General features: G+C 33.5%; 1 protein-coding gene across 2 annotated transcripts in view; it reads left to right on the plus strand.

Annotated features, from left to right (window-relative positions):
* The first annotated feature begins 8,374 nt into the window (after positions 1–8,374).
* The window catches only part of RIF10 (polyribonucleotide nucleotidyltransferase), a 61,715-nt gene continuing 48,919 nt past the window's right edge, over positions 8,375–21,170 (plus strand). For both annotated transcript variants that reach the window (XM_068616265.1, XM_068616266.1), the window contains exons 1-4: positions 8,375–8,835; positions 12,504–12,572; positions 18,060–18,166; positions 18,262–18,304. In XM_068616265.1, the coding sequence (XP_068472366.1) occupies positions 8,557–8,835; positions 12,504–12,572; positions 18,060–18,166; positions 18,262–18,304 (498 nt within the window). In that variant the 5' untranslated portion in view covers positions 8,375–8,556. The remainder of the gene's footprint in view (positions 8,836–12,503; positions 12,573–18,059; positions 18,167–18,261; positions 18,305–21,170) is intronic.

Here is a 21,170-nt window from a genome sequence, read left to right on the forward strand (position 1 = left end):
AAGTCATAGTTAACATGCATGAAATAAAGTACTTGTAATTGAAGGGCATGTATTGTTCCAAATACTTAAAGATTTACATATAAATGAAAAGTAAGTCTACTCCTCCACTAATTGACCATTAACCACGGTTTTACCCAGGCCGAGTTGGGAGTAATCGATGTTGGGGTGGAGTTCTGAAGCTTCTTCAATGGTCGCCTCAAATCCTACAAGGTAAGCTTAGGCGGCGTCTTGTTTGCTTACTTCGTTTTCCTTAGCAAATTCTTCATCTTTGCGAGCTAGCTCCCCTTTAAGTTTTTCGACCTCAGCCAAGAGCCTTCCCCTTTCTGTCGCAACCTCTTGAGCTTGGTTTGCAGACTCTTTGGTCTTCTCAGCCAAGAGTCGCTCACCTTCTTGTTGGAAATTCTTGGTATGTTGGAGCTCGTTTTGCAGATTTTCCACCTCTTTGCGGAGCTTGAGGTCTCTTGGATTCTCAATTCTTCAGCTGTTATCCGTTTGTTCACCTTAGAAGCGGTCAAACAGCTTATGGCAAGAGCTTGGCCAAACTGCCTTATGGCCTCACGAATCAAGTAGCTTTCATCGCGGGTCATGAGTTTTTCCCTCTCCTCGGTACGCAACAAAACTTTTTTGAGGTAGGAGGGATCATCGAGGTTGGGGTTCCATAAGTTTGGTCTTCTTAAGCTTTCTGCCTCGCCCTCTTGGATGACCACCATATCCCGAAGTGGGGTTTGACCTTCAGAGGGAGCATCATGGTGCGAGGGAGCACGCCCATCCGAGTGAGAATGCTCGGTAGGAGTGGCGACTGCCTTCCTCTTCCTTGTGAAAACCAGCCCCAAAGTGGTTTCTTCGTCGTCAGTAGGGACTTGAGTGGGGATAAGAGCTTCCAGTCTTAAGGAATCCTTGGGCACGTTGGCAGCTACCCTCATCCTCTTTGCCATTTCTTTCAACTTTTTCTTGTTGTACTTTGACAACATCCTCTCTGCAAAGAAAAGCAAGCAAATGGTTAGTACAGGAATAAAGGTTTGTCTCATTAAGGGCAAGGAATGGGAAGTACTAGTGTAAGCCTTTACAACTTTGGGAAAGAGTTCCTGACCTAGGAGGAAGGAAGTGTCAAAGACCACCTTCAGGCTCGTGAGGAACTAGCAGACCTCCTGATTTAAGGGGGGTGGGGGGGCAGATCTTCCAGGCACTGAGCACCCTGGAATTGTGGGTCCAATATAAGGGGAACCCATCCAGAAGGGTTGGTTCCTCTTGTTACATCAAAATTTCATAAATTTGCCCTAATTTTTTTTATACAAAGCATGGAAAAGGGTGAGCAAAGCTCTTCCAAATACACCATTGAAAGAGACCTATAGTTGGCGACCCAAGCGTTTGGCCTAAAAAAAGTAAAGAAAAACTTGCACAATCGGCGAAATGTCGAGTTAGGAACAAAGAATGGAAAAGGCATGTGTGAATGCCCAACTATTTGGGTGTAGCTGGGCAGGAGCCACATTTAGCTCAGTTAGCAATTTTTTTTCAAAATTGGTTAAAGGGAGGCGTAAAATAACTTTTTTGAAGACAGTGGCGTAAAAGAAACAAAATGGACCCTCTGGGTCCGAGGATTTATCGCAACATACTGACTCATCCTCCCTGGATGGAACTATGTTCAACTTGTCATCCTCTTTGCCAAAATGACAATCACTCTTTCTTAGGGTTACGATAAGTTCATGCGAGGTATACGAAGAGGTTTTGATGGAAGAGGGTCAAGCACAACTTCACAAGAAAGACAAAAGTCAAGACATGAGCATCCAAAGCCAAACCAAGAGCGTCTAGGGCTAAGGGAGGAGCGTCTAGGCCAAAGGGGAGGAGCGTCTAGCTCAAGGTGGAGAGCGTCTAGGCCAATGAAAGGAGCGTCTAGGACCAAATTGCTAAGCCCATGGCCAAGCGAATCCATGCAAATTTGTTTATGCTACATGAAGGCCCATTAGGGGTAGCTTAGTATTAGTTGTGGTGTAAATAGCATAAACTTGATTCCATGAGACTTGACCTAGATTTGCTAAAGATTTTGTCACTTTCTAGAAGGATTCTCCACATGGCCATGTGCTCCATGTGATGTAAATTTGCATTTCATTTTGATTAGCATTAGGGTTGCATTATGGTCCTCTTTAGCCTATAAAAAGAGGAGCCTACACCTTGTATTTTCAAGTTTATTGTGAGTAAAGTTATGCTGTCATTTTGTGCCAAGCTTTGCTTCTCCCTAGAACTCTAGGCTCTAAACTTCACATCCTTCACCTTTCCTTGGACTGGCCGAACCTCCCTATGTTCATACCTATCATGCACCTTCAAGATCAACATCACTCTTAGGAGGATCTTGCACACACACCTCCATAGCTTCCGCACCATTTTCTTACATGATTCAAGAAGACCTTCATGAAATTTGCCATCAGGTTTCATCTAAGAGATTTTGGGGTGCCCAAGGATACAAGGCTTTGTAATCCATTTGCAGAGTATATCTAGAACACAAGCATAAACAGATATAAACGACCAGGCAATTTAAATCCATGCAATCATCGACAAACATCGGCAAAAAAGTAAAAAAGAGAAATTCCAAATTCAGGAAATATGACGAGCTTAGGCAATATAATCAACAAGATTGAATGGTTGATAAGGGATAATGGTAAAGAAAAAGTACATGTTGTAGTAAGCAAGCGAAAAACAAAATTTTCCTTGCTTTGGGAGAACTCGAGTGTGCGAGGAAGTGTGGAGAAGAAGCTAAAGGGTGTGCAAAGGGTTTGGAGGTTTTAGAGAAATGAAACAGTGAAAAAGAAATGTGTTTTCGAACATTGGTTTATACGAGTGAAGGAATATTAAGTGGCAATGCTTTCCCACTGTTGAGGGAGGTGCCACGTGTACGCTTGAGATTGAGTGTGGTGAAATGTCACCTCAGAAACGCTTTGTGCGTTGTGCCACACCTACCCACTAAGAAACTGTCATGTCTACCGCCAAAGCACTTAGAAGCCTCTTTGCTTAGCCAAGCTCAGCTCGAGCCTGGGGGGGCTTGTGTACTGGACAGAGTGCTCGGACCTCGGTGCACGTACGTGGGTAGGTCAGCTCGATTGTTGAGCCCAAAGGGTAAGTCATAAGTTTGGCCCAGTTATATTGGTAAGTCCATTAGAGAATAATTAAAATAATATTCTTGTTATATATTAATATAAGGATATTAATAGAATATTTCTTAACCTAAAAGATAAGTGCGCGTGGTTGTTAAGTTACGTAAATACATGCATACAGTTGTTGGTTGAAAAGATAAAGTTGTTAAATAAGAGACGCACCGTGAGTAAAGGTGCACACGTAAACAAAATATTTTCCTGCTGCTAGCACCTGAAGATAAGTGGTGCCCGTTAGCAGGTGATTTTTCTGTTATTATTTTATGCTTTCAGTAGAGATAAGATTCTCATGAGAGAAAACTTTTACAAGAGTAGTTATAAGAGGGGCATGAGAGCCTAGGTAAATGTACGTTGTTTCTGAGACTGAAACTGAATACTTCTCTTGTTTTGTATGCTCTTATTAACTTGATTGTCGGAGTGTGATCAATCGGTAGAGCCCCCTCTGTTTCAACGGAACCACGTTCCAGTGCAACAAGAAAAACAAGAAAACGTAGAACAAACTCCAGAATAGACAAATCAGAAGTGGAGCTTCTCACCAGAGTCAACCGGCGAGAACAAATATATACATGAAATAGTTATATTTTATTAATTTTTTATTATAGAAACTAATACTTAACGTGAATTTTTTAGGAAATTATTAAATTAATAAAATTAGTTATGTTGATAAGGATATAAAAAACAAAAGAAATTCTACATACAAAAAAAAGTTATGTTTTATGGTAAATACAATTAATTTTTAAATATTTTTTTATATAATAATATTATATTATAAGTTTATTTGTATTTTTTTAATTAATATATGATAAATTTATGAATATTATTACAAATTATGACATATATTTAATTATATATATATATATATATTTAAAAAGAAAATACTAATATGTAATGTTATAATTGTGTAATAATTAATAGTATGTTTATTTCTCACAATTGATTTCTGCTAGGCGAAGAAAACACAAAAATCAACTGATTTCCGCGATGAAGAACGACGAAGAAAGCAGACAAATCCACGAATAAAAGATCAAGTAAAATGAAAAAAAAGAGACAAAATATTTTTGACATTATTTGTATGTATAATTGCGAAGATTTGCAAATAAAACATAGCTATGATAATCGATTATGTGAATTCATAATCAATTATAAATACATATTTTATTATATACGTTTAATTATTATATTAAGTATATATTATATTTTTATTTTATTAATTTATTGATATTAATATTTATATTATAGTAAAATAAATCTAATTAATTTTATAATATGATATAAATAATAATAATTATTAAAATAATATAAAATATTATTAAACATATAAAATGATAATTAAAATAAATAATAAATTTATGAAATAACAACTATAATAAATAATTAAAATAATTATAAATAATAAATAAAATTAAATAATAGTAATAATAAAAAAATTAAGATTATTACTTAATTATAAAATTACTATTTTTATTTAGTTATATATTATTTTATAATTTTTAAACTTTATTATATATATTAAATCAATTACAATTTTTCATAAAAAAAATTTTCACTTTCCATTCTATTCAACTTAATTTAAACAACTTCACTTTCCTCACACATTCTTTTCAAATCCACTTTTAAAAAAACACTTCGTACTTTTGAGTTGAACATGTCATCCATAATTAAACAAAAAACTATATAAAAGAAATTAATACAATGTATTTATGACATATTACTAGTATAGTGAATAATAAAAGATTGAATAAATAATAAGAACTATAATTAAAAGAATTTAGAAAGTGCATATTATATATAGTACCTCGTTATTGGAGAGAGTAATTTTCTTTTTATCAAATTTGAAAATTGTGTTTTATTTGCTGTTAATGTGGAGCCTCATCTAATAGAATAAGTTTGCAAACGATGAACCTAAAATGAAGAAGTGGATCCATATTAATAAAAATTGTTGTTGTCATCATCATTATGCAACATTATTATACATTATTGTCAATTGATTTAACCAATGTTAGTGATTGGTGATCATTCCAAGTGTTCTATTATTTTACAAATTTAATTTTTTATGGAATAATGTCAATTATCAATAAATTGCAAAATAAACATATATGTAATATACATATATGTAATATACATATATTGACAATTACATGTTTGTGTAGACAAATGTCTAAATGTTATATTTTTGTATTTTCATTGAATTGTAAGTTCTCCTTGTATTTTACATTACCTTTAATCTAACAAATAGTATTTATTAAATATGTCTAATTAAGTAAAATATTAAGATATACATGCTTATGTAACACATAAATAAAAAGGAATATAATGATTTTTAGATAAAAAATTTTATTTATAAACAACATTTTTTTGTAAAATTTTCATCTTCTCCTTCAAGGTGTCATTCTTCAATAAGAATTTTTTTGAAGTTTGGGGAACACATATTGACAATGCAACATATAATTGATAATGATTAAAAACATGTTGTGAAAGATAAATTCCAACATTGGGTATATTTTGTCCCCGTGATTTATTTATACTAATGGAAAAACTTAGTTTCACAATAAATTGTTTCTTTAGAAACACATATGGCAAACCTGCTCTTTCTACTTTATGTTTAATTATTGGTAAGAAAGATTTTTTTTTCCAACATTATGACCTGTCAATATTTTAACATCAAACATGTTCATGTAGAACCAATGATAGAATAATCTTGGCTAATTACATAACCCAAATTTAGGGTTATGTTTCACAACAATATTAATGATGCACCTTTTTTAAGCTTTAAAATATGGGACGACAGGCCACTTGAAGCAATGAAGTGCAAACACTTTTGTACCGCCCTGGTAGTCGGAAGTAATGACGTGGCATCAAGCTATTATATAGGCGTGTTGGATGGGACACCTGGCTGGCAGAAGGGAAGGAAGTCGGGGGGGCTCGTGTAGTCGCCAATTATTAAGTTGGCATGCTCCGATCTCCAGCATACCTAAACCGGCGGTCACCAGGTTGAAGATGAAGTCGCCAGATGTGAGCCCAGGTGACCAAGTGATTAGAGATCGCCAAAACAAGGACGTCGCCGAAGATGAAGTCAGATAGTCATTCCCAGCCGGCCAGAGGATGAGCTCGGGAGATAGCACACTTGAGCATACACGGTGAAGCAAGAAGAGTAGATCATGAAGGCGGCCGGCGAGACCACATGGAAGGTGTGTACGAAGGCACCCGAACTCGCCACCCAGAAGAGATCACGCTCCAAGGCAATTATGCACTGAGTTGTGTCATGCATAAGTAACTTAGCCAAAACCCTGAAGAGTAAGAAGTGGCGCCCAAGTCAAGGATGCTCCAGATGATGGCACGTGTACAGCCGGATGCGAGCCACGTGTCCAGATGTGTAACTGCCAGGAGAGAGAAAGTGCCCAGGTATATAAGAGTTTCCAACGAACTTTGAGGTACGCACGCGTTTAGATTACTTCTTTACAACTGCGAGAACGAGAGTACGCTGAGAGAGAACTTTGCACGGTTCCTTAGAGTTCTTGAGTTTTTCTCTTAGTAATTGGTGGTTCAGTCGCTGACTTGGGCGTCGGAGCGTGATCGGCCGCAGCGGCGCCGTTCTGTCTTTTGCAGGTTCTTGAGGTAGATCGCGGTGAAGGACGGAGGCTAACACGGCGCAGAAGTCGATCCAGGTTTGACGAGGCAAGGCTCTAGCGTTTTGGTCAACAGGCAGGATCAACTTTTTTTGGTATAAATTTTGTGTGTCTCCTTCAATCTCATCATATGACAATAAAAGCATATAGTAACTTCTGGTATATTGTTTAAAATGTCTACTTTTAGACGAACAACCATAAAATATTTGAAGAACACATTTAGAACAATAACATCCGAAAATAACACTTTTTCACCTAAGCAACACATATATTGTGATTCATGGTAAAACAACCGAAATTTCATCATTGCAATAATATTTGAAAAGTTTCGAGCATTGTTATGCGTATGTTGAAATCTATGTTGCATTTCTACATTCTTAATAATTTGGAATAAATTTTTTTTGTATTTTTTAATAGAATTGCATATTAAAGGAGAAGTAAAAGTACTTTTCTAAACTACCATAACTTAAATATTATGATAAAAGTATACTAACCATATTCAATGTCAATTACATGTGTATTACTTAGTCATTTTTCATTGTCATTCGATCCTTGAAATCTTTGTTCTACAAAATTATCATTTGTCATGTTAAATAAACAAAAAATACACATAATATATATTATAAAATTAATTAATGATATATATAGAATATATTAATTAATTATTTTTCTTAACATGAATTACAAAGAATATAAAAAAATTTGAATATGTACTTATTGTATAAAATATTTTTAAATTTTATATTAAAACAAAGTTTACATTAGGAGAAATATAAATAAATTAGTAAAATATCATAAATTATATGCTGGTGATAAAAAGTGTACCAATCACGTTCAATTAAAACTATTTTTTTTAATGCAACAATCTTTAAATTGAAATACTTAGAAAAATTAAAAGAGAGGTATAAACGAATTAATAAAATATCGTAAATTATATGTTGGTGATAAAAGTGTACTACTCATATTCAATATTATTAACATGTATATTACTTGGTCGTACTTTATTATCATTAGATCTTTCAAAATTTTGTGATGCAAAATTATATTTAAATTAATTAGTAATTAAAAAACTCATATGATTATGTCTCTTTAATGTTATTTTATGATATAATTGTATTTTACTTACAATATATTTATATGATAATAAATTTGTATTATAATTTTCAACTATAAGATTATATAATTTATTTATTAATATGGAAGGAAATAAAAATTATATATATAACTACAATCATATAAAAAAAATTCAGAATTTATCTTTTTATTTAAATTTTGTTATCATAGAATATCTAAGAATTCTTTTATACAAAAAGTTTTACATTTTTTATGTAAAAATACTTTATAATATATTTTTGTAAAAATGTTTTACAGTTTTATAACTAAAAAACTAATATAAGATAAAATATAAAGTATTATTTTTTATTTAAATTTTATGTTAAATTAAAACTTAATTAAATTTAATTTTTATATTTGATTTGAGTGATTGTGGACAAATATCAACAGTTTTGAGATTTAGAAATCTTTTTGAGTTAAGAGAGGTGTAGGAAGAAATACAAAGGGTGCAGGAAGTATGAATGAAATACCGAATAAGAAAGCCCATAACCTGAGCGCGCGTCTGAACCAAATAGCAGAAGCGGATAACGGCAGCGTTTTCTCCTTCTCTCTCTTTCCTCTCTATCTATCACTCTCTGTTCCGCTCTCACTCTCACCACTCTCTCACTCTGAGAAGCAACAACTTCACCTCGCTCCACAGTCCAAAACCCTAACAGCGAAAGAATAATAAGACGATGCTAGCATGTCCTAGCAGCTCCCTCCATGGCCTCGCCACGCTGCAACGCCATTCACAATCACCTCACTTTCTCCTCTCCAATTCGCTCTTATTCCCTCCCTCTCCTCGACTGGCCACTTCCCGCAAATGCAACTTCCGCTCGCTTCTTTCTGGCAGGATTAGCCGCCGCTCCGCGGTCAGAGCATCCGCTAACTCACCGGAGGTGTCGGAGTCTGTCGTCGGCGACGGTGGCGCACTGCAACCGTATTCCGTGAAGATTCCCGTCGGTGATAGACATGTGAGTTTGGTTGCTTGAATTTCTTTCTGTTTTTGCGCTGTGTAGAAGTGTTTGGCTTGTTTTGGTTGGGACTGGGTTGTGGACTTAGAGGTTTGAATTATTTTTCAATTATTCAAATGTACTTGACAGATTGAAATTTGATTGTTTGGTCTTGTAAGAGAGTGGTTTTGCTTTAACTGTTGACTGAAATTTGAAAATGTTTCTCATAGCATAGTGAGCTACAGGATTTAAATTTTGGATATATTTATAGTCAGGTAAATAAAGGGAGTAGTCATCGGGTACTAATTGGTGAAGACATTTCAACCCAAAATACTTATTATCATCTCTCTCTCTCTCTATATATATATATATGTGTGTGTATTAATATAAATTATAAATATTTTAGAAGTTTTAATTTTTTTCAGCTTAAAGCGTTGACGTGAGAGAGATGCTAACTTTTCTTTTATTGAAAGATACTTTTACTTTTCTTTTGTAAAAGTTAAGTTACTAAATTTGTTTAAAGCATTTTAGAAAATGTGTTTGGCCTTGCTTCTTCTTCCAAGGAGAAGAGAAGTCCAAACCCAGCTGGGCAAACACTGCGTATAATTATTTATGCTTCCTTCTTCTGTCTCTTTGAAAGATTATCAATATACTTGATAGTTGTGCATCTTTTCTTGTAAAGGATTTATTGCAATTTTAATGTTGTTTAGGTCTGATTGAAAGTCTAAAGAGCCAAAGTTATCCATATTTGTGTTCTGAATTGTGAGGCTAATTTTTGAGTCATGAATCATAATCTGTATCGAATGTAAGATTCAGAAACAATGAAAAAGACTTCATTCAAATATATAATATTGGACCATATATATGGTTGAATTTAAGAGCTAACACAACTAAACCATAAGTCTCGTGAAATTATATTATTAGTTATATTATATTTAAGTTTGTGAAGCCTTTATTTTAGAAGAGTGGACATGAAATGAAACAATGAACAGCCAAACAGTGCATGCATTAAGTGAATAAGTAGCAAAAAAAGTAGTGAAATAATCAAATAGGGTAAGTTTGGAACTTATCCTTCAATTCCTTTTTTTAATGATTTAAGCTTATATGATTTCAATTTCTTTCAAGAAAATTAGTGAAAGAAAAGTAAAAAAAAGAAAAAGAATATTACGAATCGTTGAAGTATTTGATTTTTATTGATGATGCGATATTGCAGTGATTCACTTGTATGTAAGATCCAAAGTCATTTGAGATTCATCTTATGATATGAATCAATATCTAGCTGAATTGCATCGAATCATGGATAGTAATATTCTAATAGCTATGTCAAGAGAGTTTTACAGTGGAAAATTTAGGTACAGTTGGCTCTAGAGGGGTTGAGTGGAGTCTTTAACTCTTTTCACAGTGGATAACAACAACAGTCTAGTAGATTGTCTAGCTGATCATCTAATAGAAACATTTTTGTAGAACCATCTAACAAATGGTTTATCAAGAAGAATAGAGTAACCAACAAAGCATGAGTAACAAGAGTAACAAGAGATAAACACAAGAATTTATCCTGGTTCACCCATACCTGGATTACATATAGTCCCCTTAAGCAACGGCATAAGAGCTTCCACTAACCAACACACTTGGTTATAACGAGTATTCTTACTCTCCAGGTTATGAGTATTCTCATATCTTCAGGTTACACCTTCTTAACCTACCCCAGAGATTAAGAACTCTCAAGAAAATAAAGAATACTCCCAGAGAGAGCATAAAAAAGGCTCACAAGGGTATAACTTCACAATGTGAAGAAATACAATGGTTTAACACTCAACCCACAAGACTAGACGTGGTCACTATAACTCTTGTAATTTCAGCAAGATCATTTGAACAACTTGGCTTACCTTGCTTTTGTTCTTTACCTCTAATCCCTTTATATAGTTTTTCAAATCTGTCCTTTGATACTTGAATTGGTTAGTTTGATACTTGAATCTTCCTTTGTTCTTTTTGACGATAGACGCTTAAAACAGAAAACTTAGATTGCCAATGTTTCAATTTGTTTTTTCTTTGAACCTGTTTAAGAAACAAATTTGAAAGTATTTGCAATATGGATTAGTAAAAACAAATTAAAACATAATCAGAAAATCTTTTCATTTAAGATGAAACGTCATACTAAAATAGAGTACTCGAGATTTTTCATTATTCAAATTGTTTTTGTTAAAAAAGGTTTAGAAATATTTGCAATATATTAGAAATATATGTGCAAGATTTATTTGAACAAATTTGTTTAGGATAAGATAGATTTTAGAGTTTTAAAAATCAGGGTCAATTAGAGTCACTCCACAAAATATGTAGATTGAAATCTTTTCATTTTTGGATATAATATCTCTTTGATTGAACACACTTTTAGTAGATATATATGATTTAAAAGATTTTGTTTAATTCTTATAATCAAGAACCTGTTACATGTTTTGTTCATCAGACTGTCTATCATGAACAATTTATTAGACTGTCTGTCATGAACAAAAGTTGTAGACGCTTAGAGGATTTACTACATACTTACAAAACACTATTAGATTATTCAAATCACAAATAGAACATTCAGTATGAATTCTGTTATGCAATTAACAAGTTTTATCATATGGTCTATTATGAGCACATGCTATAGATGCTTAGAGGGTCTACTGAAAACTGTAGTTGTACAAAACATTGTTAGAACAATCAAGATACAAGTAACCCATTTATTTAGTTTTTGTTATCATCAAAACATAAAAATAGAAACTCCACTTATGATTTTCTGGTCATTAGACCGTCTAGTGGGTCATAGACTGTCTAGGGATTTAACAGACTGTCTAGGGGCTTGATAAATTGTCTAGGGGCTTAACAGACCGTCCAAGGGCTTAACAGACCGTCCAAGGGCTTAACAAATCGTCAATGGGCTTAACAGACCGTTCATGGGATTGACAAACTGTTTAGGGGATTAACAAACTGTCCAGGGTCTCAGCAAAAAATTTAAGAAGGATTGCTGGCTATTTCTTTGTGTAACCATGGGAAGGTGAAAGAGTCTTGGGTTTAATAGTTGTTGCCTTAATATATTGCCCTTAAGTTAAATACTAAGAGTTTCCCTTGGAACCTTGCTGCCTATGCCACACTTAAGAGTAAGGACTGGCAGGAAAGCAGGTAAAGTTGAGTGAAATAGAAAGGTTTGGATGGGCTGGGTGGAATATTCAGCTCTGCAGCAAAATCTCCATTGTTATGCTCTTGTTTTATTGTGTATTTTAGTTTTGATCATGACTTGTGTTCTAATGTTCTATTTTTGTAAGTTTGGGTTTATAAATGAAAAGTTTTTGAACTCAAGCTCATTAGTACTTACATTTAATTGGTTTGGAATGTTTGTTGATTAAGATGTGAATCACCCCTAATTTTTGGTTATCAACTAGGTGACTGTTGCAATAAGCATACTTGAGTCCATGGAAGTGACTGCCTTTTTGTAGCTTTAATATATATTTTTTTTATTTCTCTGCAAGATTTTATGTCCTTGAATGCATATATTTTTTTGTTAAATGACAAATCTTCATTTTATTTTTATGTTACATTATTGTTGTATCTAGGGTGTTGATGCAATATCCTACAATATCTTTATAGAATGGAAATGGTGCATTCGGTACTAGTTTGATTTACATATTAGGTTTTGTGGCATTTTACAGATATTGGTTGAGACTGGTCATATAGGAAGACAGGCAAGTGGCTCTGTTACAGTTACAGATGGAGAGACTGTAAGTTCCCATATTTCTTCTAGTAATTAGTTTATCCATGATTGCAAACATGATCACATGGATAAAAAATGTGTTAAAAGAAAAGAAAACTAATTGCTATCTGTGATCATATCTTAGGGTGCATTATGTTCTCAATTGTGTTAAAGGAAAAGAAAATTGATCATTATGTTCTCAATTGTGTGAAAAGAAAAGAAAATGGATCATTATGTTCTCGATGATGTTTATTTGTTTGTTTTAATAAACAAACAAGCTTATGCTTGATGTTAAGCTCAATCATATAAATGAGTTAAGCCGAAGCTTGATATTAAAAGCTCATGAATAGGGGTGGAGCTACTTGTATTTTGTGGGTGGTTATGCCTATGAAGCATGAACATGGACATGGATACAAAGATACAACTAAATTAAAAATTATAGGACATCATATATATATATATATATATTTATATTTATATGATTATAAGTCTATTAAAATGTGCTAATTTTATAATCTAAAAAAATCAAGAGAAACAATTATAGAAAAGTTCTACAAAAGAAAAATTTATGCAAACTATCATGTTTGATCATCCTCATGAAAAAACAACTTCTAAGTTTGGTTCATCAATAGTTAAGCTAGCAATCTTAGAATCCCATTATCATCCAATGAAAAGTCATTTTTTGCAATATCCCACAATTTAGTTGTCTCTTCATTGTATTTTGAGGAGTTTCTTGAGGGAAGATGAACATATACTAGATTCTCTGCATTTTGAGGTGTTATCCCATTTTGTTTCAAGGAATGTATAAAGGAGTATGTACTCCAATTTCTTTCACAACAAGAAGAACACGGTTGTTCAAGTAACTTAAGTGCTATCTTTTGAAGTGTTGGTGCATGAGTTCCATGAATAATCTCCATTATGATTTTGAATCCATTTCACCTTTATCCCTACAAGAGTCAACATTGGCAAAACCTTCCGTTCCATTTGGGAAGTTTGCAAAAATCTATATATACTTGTCTCCTTACATGCACATCATCAAAGTACCTTTTAAAACATTTCTTCCTTTCATGAGTAAGTTCCATTGCTTGATATAGAAGTTTTTTTGAATCTTTACTTAGCCGTTCATGACTACAATATCTACAACATTATAAATATATAAACAAAAGTTAATATAATTCTTAAGATATGAGTTTTTGTCTAAATTAACCTTACAAAACAAGCTTGTAAGGTAAGGTTTGAACCATACTTATATATTCTAATTTGGCCTTATCTTTAAACGCGGGACTTTCAACATGCCCCTCACGCTTAGGAATGCACATCTCGATTGTGAGATTAGATAATTGTGGGTGGTTCAATAACGACTCGATAATGGGTGATACAATAGGTCGAACACATCTTACTAAGATAGACTTTGAATGACTCTGATAGCATCTCAAGAAATGAGTTTATGCCTAACTTAACCTTACAAAATCAACTTTAAGGTGGGTTTGCATCCCACTTATTATGTATATTATAATTTGGCTTAATCTCTAGTCGTTGTTGCATCTCCAATAATAATATTATAAATAAAAATGTTCATAGCAAAATATAGTCATAAATTTTTAATTTAAGAATATAATGTATTACCTTGATGAAGGGATGTGATACTCTTAGTCTAACAATCAATTAAGGATAAATAGTTAGTTTAGTACAACAAGTATTGACATATTTTTTTTTAGTACAATAAGAAAAAAAACTATAGTCTTTAGTACAACACCTTTAATTCTGCTAGTTTGATTTGAACTTTGTTATTGGTTAATATAATTGAACACGTGTTTGGTCTCTAATAATGATCACGTGTGTCTATTAAAGGAAAAAAGCAAATGGTAAAAGGCTTATTTCAAGGTTAACTGCATATTAATGTTAATATTACCTTCAATAAACACATAACAATTAATAAAGACCAAACACGTGTTCAATTACATCAACCAACTGAGTTCAAACAAAATTAACGAAATTAAAGTTTTTGTACAAAGACTGTAATTTTTTCTCTTGTTGTACTAGAAACAAAATATGCCAATACTTGTTGTTCTAAATCGACTATTTACCCATCAATTATATTGAGTTTAATACTTCATAAAGGATGAATGCTCAATTTTTGTCTTTCTTTCATGTTAGTATATGACATTTCTCACATTTTCAATCATTGAATTTCATATGCCAAGTGAAGAGAAACTGTATTCATGTATGTTTTCCCAAGAACATCATTAATAGGGAAAGTGAATGCAAGTGTATAATTAACCTTTGTCTATCAATCATCAGCCAACAAAGTTTCTTGCACAAATTGTGCTTTATCCACATTATTCTCTTTGTTAGAAGACCTGATGCAATCCTAGCTTGCATGGCTTTGTGTCTTTTGTTTTATATGTTTGGGGTGCGGAATTTGGTGGCTAAAATGAGTGAAAGAAATCGTGAAGTATTGGTGTATGGAGAATGATAATGAAGCTCAAGAGAGGTTAGGCCAACTCGTTAGAGGTTCCATGCTAAAACACTTAGAAATAAGGCTAGCAAGGAGTGAGCTAAGAGACTAGTTGAGACTGAAATTTGGCAGCAATTCAATAGTCTATTCAAAGCTAATTTACATGGGGGCTAACACTTGTATTTATAGTGCTATGGGCAGCCAAGGTGCAAGATTTAATCCTAAAAACTCTCCACTCATAGAAGGACAAGTGAATCTTTCTAATTGGAGCAAATCCTCTCAACTTAGAGGTTGACAAGTGTCCTCCTCTATTGGAGAGTATCCTCTCCATTCCTATGAAGACAAATGGCCTTTTAGCATTGGTAGGAATCCTCTCCATTGAGGGGATGACATGTGGACCTTCATGCCTTCCTTGCCATTCCATGCTTTCTATTTGCACTCTAGTAATTTATTTGTGCACCCTAGATGTTCCAGAGTGTCAATGGGTCCAAGGAGGCTCAATTGTAACTCTAGCTAGACTTTTTTTTTTCTATTTACACCCTACTCTAATCGGCCCAATACATGGCCCAAAACATGACCCAAGAAAATGGTCCATACACAAGCCCAAAATAAAGCCTATACTATATACAATGTTTATAGAACTAGAGAAAAATGGAAGAGAGACAACAATTAATTCTCCTTGAGATGAGAGTCTTCTGAGCTCCTTTTCTGCTTCCAGTCTTCTTAGCCAAATGTTTCGAGGCTGGATGAGTTTTCATCAAGACCATTCATCACTAATAACCATCTCCTAAAGTTCTTTTTACTAACTTCTAAACCTCTTAAGCATAACTATGGCTGGAGAAAATCTTGTCGAAGCAACAAAAAGCAACTTGAAGAGTTGAAGTTATTGAACATTGATAATCTCATAGAGTACACCACAAATTATGTTTCCAATTTTTGTGATCCAAGAACATTGCTGGTTACTATCATTCTTTCTTTCAGTATTTTTGGTTGCACAAATATTTTTCAATGCAAGATTGGAGGTGTGCACTACACAAAGAGTCTAATAGATCGAAGGAAATTCTAATTCCATTAGCATTCTTGTTGCCTCATAAAATTAAGTTTTTAATATAGGTAGCATCATCTGCAATTTATGTGATCCAAGAACATTGTTGGTTAGTATCATTATCTCTTTAGTATTTTTGGCTGCACAAATATTTCTTTGACATTGTCATCTTCTCTGAGTCGTGTCTTTTCTCATCTCTTCAAAGAGGGGTGTGTGAGGGTTTTGTTTTGCCCACCACCACATTGTTCTCTATTTAATTTTTCCTATTATATTTTTATCTATTTTTTAAAATTTTAATACTAGTAGCGGACTTTGTTCTTTCTTTATTATTTATTCTCTATGTTGGATCTGTTTGTTTTTAGATTTTGTATTTTTTTTTCTATTTCTTGTTTAGTTGCAAAAATTTTACAATGTTTGGAAGTGGGACTGGTTTAAATTCTTCTAAGGCCAATGTAAATGCATCCTCACTTCCTAGACCTAGAAGTAAAAATGTTGTAGGACATGATAAATGTTGGGTGGAAACGTGGAAATGACATTTTGGGCAATGGAAAAAAGTTAATTGTAATTATTGGTCAAAGACATTCAATGGAGGAATGTTCAAATTCAAGCATCATCTTGCCGGTACTAGATATGATTTTGAACCTTGTACCTTAGTGCTGGATGAAGTTAAAATTGCAATGATGAAAGTGTTGGCATCAACTAAGGAGGCATCAATGAAGAAAAGAGTGCTGAATAACATTGAAGAGTTTGATGATGAACAAAGTGAAGGGGTGAGTACCACTCAATGTAGTAGTAACATGTTCAAAAATAAAGGAAAGGAAAAATCAAGTGATGATGTACAAGCTACTTTAAATCAGTTGTACAGAAAAGGGATTAAAGAAAAGTTGATGCTCAAGTTGTTGAAGAGGGAGATATTGAGTCTGATGATGAATAGATTATTTTAGAGGGAAATAATATTGAGGTTGAGCAAGTTCAAGGTGAAGGTAATGGTGGAAATGTTGATTAGTTGGACCAAGTTCAATTGGTCCAACTCTTGATGCACTTGATCTTGATAATATAGTTTCTGATGCTACTGTTGATGATGCACACTTTTTATCCTAGGAAGAGCTTGATGGTGATGAAGATGATGATGATTTTGGAGATGATGTTATTAGAGGATTGGAGATGGAAACTTGAGTTTTTTTTCCCACTTTTAGTTATTTAATTGTTGTGCCTCAAGAATTTATGTTATGTAATTGTATGAACTTATCTATTTTGGTGTAGTTTCAATTTACATAGTAGTCATGTGCACTAGTAAACTTAGTTATTTCATCATTATGGAATTATTGTTTACTATTTTGATTAATTATGATGTTGAAATGTTGAATTAGTATATTATATTTTTTTTCAGACAATGTAGACTCTTATGAGTCAACAAGTCGAGTTTACGTAGACTCTCAAGTCTAATAACCTTGAGTATAACTCTATCCTTGCTCATGAATAACCCAAGAATATTTCATTTACTATAATGAAAATGTCTTTTAATTAATAAATTAATAAATTTGAAAATTCCATCAAGAATGTATTTGATAATAGGAGTAAAAGATCAAACTTTAAATGACCTACAAAAAACGAGCTGAAGCTTCATATTTTTTCGACTAGTCAAGTCTAAGCTTTAAATTTGGCTTGTTTAAATAATTTTGTGAAGCTTAAGCATCACATTTGCAAGCCAAGTTTGAACTTTGAACTTTGAACTTTAAGAGTTCATCTTTTCTTTACTAGTTTACATGTCCAATATTTTTCTTCTTTTACAAAAAAGGCAATTATAGAAAATTTATTGTATTGTGGGTTCAAAATATGGTTAGTTTTTCTATGTACATTCTTTAAAAATTGGGTCAAAATTTGTTGTTATGTACATTCTGCAAATATATTATTAGCCTACTCAAGTAGAAAATGTACTGTTTTTTTGCCATAAAAGGAAAATTCAGCATTTATTCTTTTGAAAATTCAAGCTGCTGTTTTTATTATTGTAGATTGTGTACACTACTGTTTGCTTGGATGATGTTCCTAGTGAACCATCTGACTTTTTCCCCCTTTCTGTTCATTATCAAGAGCGATTTTCAGCAGCTGGTCGTACTAGGTATGGCATATACATTTCTGTTTCCAGATTTCTTTTTACTTATTGCATGATTTTTTTTATTTAGTTGTTTAATACTTCAATTTACAATTTTTCAGTGGAGGGTTTTTTAAGCGAGAAGGAAAGACAAGAGACCATGAGGTACTGTTTTTCTAGCCATTAACTGTGGCTTTACAGTAATGTCAATTGACAAATGATCTTATCCTGGACACCCATCTTAAATTTCAACAATTTGTGACATATACTGGCATTTTGCTTTCCTCTGTGCTTGAGATTCACTTTACTTACACGGTCAATTATTGATAGAAAACTGATACACTGATTTCTTATTATGAAAAGGGTAAAAGATACTAGATGAATATGAGACTTTGTTAACATAAGGCTATATATACAGAGCTTAGTTACAAGTTAGCTGTAACTGTCTAATAGAACAGTTACACTTGCCAACAGTACTGCTGCTATAACAAAAAACAACTTTCTCACTGAAACAACAGCACTGACAGACTCAATACATGTCAAACAGAGTATTAGACTCACAATTATGATCAACACTTGCATTCTAGTTTCCAATCAGCAAAACAATGAAATGTGGAGAGACTGGAAGATGCCTGACTATGCTGCTCCCCCTCCTCTGTGTTGCTATTATGCTTTTGCTTAAGGAGGACCCATTGTTCTCCTTTTTACGTGAAAGTAAATACTAACAAAAACCTTACCACTGTTTAAGGTTAGCTATATCATTTTTTACATAAAAGTAAATAATAGAGGAAATTCAGTCAAAGATACTTATTAAAGGAAAAGAAAGAATAGGGTCACTCCCTTGTGTTAGGTTATGTTTATATAAGAAAAGAAACATATGGGCTAAGCCCATTACATAAATATGAAATATCTAACAATATCTCATAATATCTATTAATATATAATTGAAAGTGATAAGCAATTAGGATGGCTGAAACTCATCATGCAGACATTGTATTTGTACTAAACGCATGGATGAGGACATACTATATATTTGAAAATGATAAAGACCAAATGAGAGTACAAGTATTACATCTTGTAAGGGTTTAGTAAAAATATTTGCTAATTGATTATTTGAATTAACAAACTCAGTCTTGATATCTCCCGATATAATCTTTTCTCGAATGAAATGATAATCAATCTCAATATATTTGGTCCTTTCATGAAAAACTGGATTTGAGCTAATATGAAGAGCAACCTGATTATCACATATAAGTGTCATTTGAATGACCTCTCCAAATTGCAATTCTTTAAGCAATTGTTTAAGCCAAATAAGCTCACAAGTAGCCGATGCCATAGCTCTATATTCTGCTTCTGCACTAGATCTTGCCACAACACTTTGTTTCTTGCTCTTCCAAGAGATCAAGTTATCACCAATGGAGACACAATAACCGGAAGTTGATCTTCTATCAGATGGAGATCCTGCCCAATCAACATCTGAATAACAAACAACTTTAGTATGATTATTATGACCATATAACAAACTTTTTGCAGAAGAGCCTTTAATGTACTCCACTATACGAATGACTGCATTCCAATGATCTTCACATGGAGAATTAAGAAATTGACTCACCACACTGATTGCGAAGGAAATATCAGGACGAGTAATAGTGAGATAGTTCAATTTTCCAACTAATCTTCTGTACTTCTCAGGATCTGAAAGAGGCTCTCCCTGATTGGGTAGAAGCTTGACATTGGGATCCATGTGAGTATCAATAGATTTCAAATTCATCAACCCAATTTCCTCCAAAATACCCAATGCGCATGAGAGATAACAATACCAATATTGGATTGTGCTACCTCAATCCCCAAGAAATATCTGAGTTTGCCAAGAACTTTGGTATGAAAGTGTTGACAAAGGTGTTGTTTTACTTGTGAGATGCCATGGTGATCAATGCCTGTAAGAACAATGTCATCAACATATACTATAAGATAGATACACCCAACACTCGAGTGACGATAAAAAACTGAATGATCTACTTCACTAAAATTAGGGTTTAATGGTTATGTAGTGTGATTTAGGGGATTAGGGTTTTGGTTTTTTTAGGTGGCAAAGTGGGGCGGGCCGGCCTGCTGAAAAAAAACGCAGGGCGGGTTGCTTATTTCAACCCACTGGCCCGCTTAGGCCCGCCCCACATAACCCGCAACTCGCGCGGGCCTAGTGTGGGGTGGGGCGGGTTGGCCCGTATAACTCGCATAATTTTAAAATGTATAATTTTTTTTTGCACCCCCATATTTTCTTCATGTAGCCTCATATTTCACATTCCGAAATTTTTAATAACATTTTACTACTCATGTCTCATGAAAATAGTATTATGAGATCATTTACCTAATACATCTAAATAAAAGAAAATCAAAATTTTTATTTAAAAAATATTTTTTAAAGAATTATTTCTTATGCGGGACGGGCTAGAAAAATTAGCCCGCAAATTCTATGTGGGGCGGGCCGACCCGACCCGCTTTTTGTGGGCCAAGTACGGGGCGGGCCAGCCCGCATTGCCACCCCTAGTTTTTTTAATTGGGCTGCAGAATACAAGATGGGCTTCATATTGGATTTTTTTTATTTAGTTGAGCTGCAAAATTATGTTTGTATTTTTTAATTGGTAAAAGTTGCTGCAAATTTTTTTTTTGGGCATAAATTGAATTTGGAGGAGCTGTATATTTGTATGAACTTACGAATATAAAAAGTAAACTCTTACGAATGTATGAGTCGAGTCTACGTAGACTCGCGAGTGTGACAACCATGTTTGAAAGGATTCTGAAGTAGGGCAAGATTGGAGACACGAGGTAGCCATTTGTCTATGGATATTATCTTTGGTTCCCAAGCCTTCAAGAATGAAGCCTGATAAGAAATTACTAGATAAGCCTTCCTTAAAGACTGATGTTTTAGTTTTTCTACACAAATGAGACAACAAGCATGTGATAGTGCAATGAAACAATAACTGGATGTACTTTATTTAAGCAACCCAAATAAACATAAGAAATGGGTGCA

This window comes from Phaseolus vulgaris, chromosome 1 (genome assembly GCF_051622355.1).
Source record: "Phaseolus vulgaris cultivar YP4 chromosome 1, ASM5162235v1, whole genome shotgun sequence".
In the NCBI taxonomy this organism is placed as follows: Eukaryota; Viridiplantae; Streptophyta; class Magnoliopsida; order Fabales; family Fabaceae; genus Phaseolus; species Phaseolus vulgaris.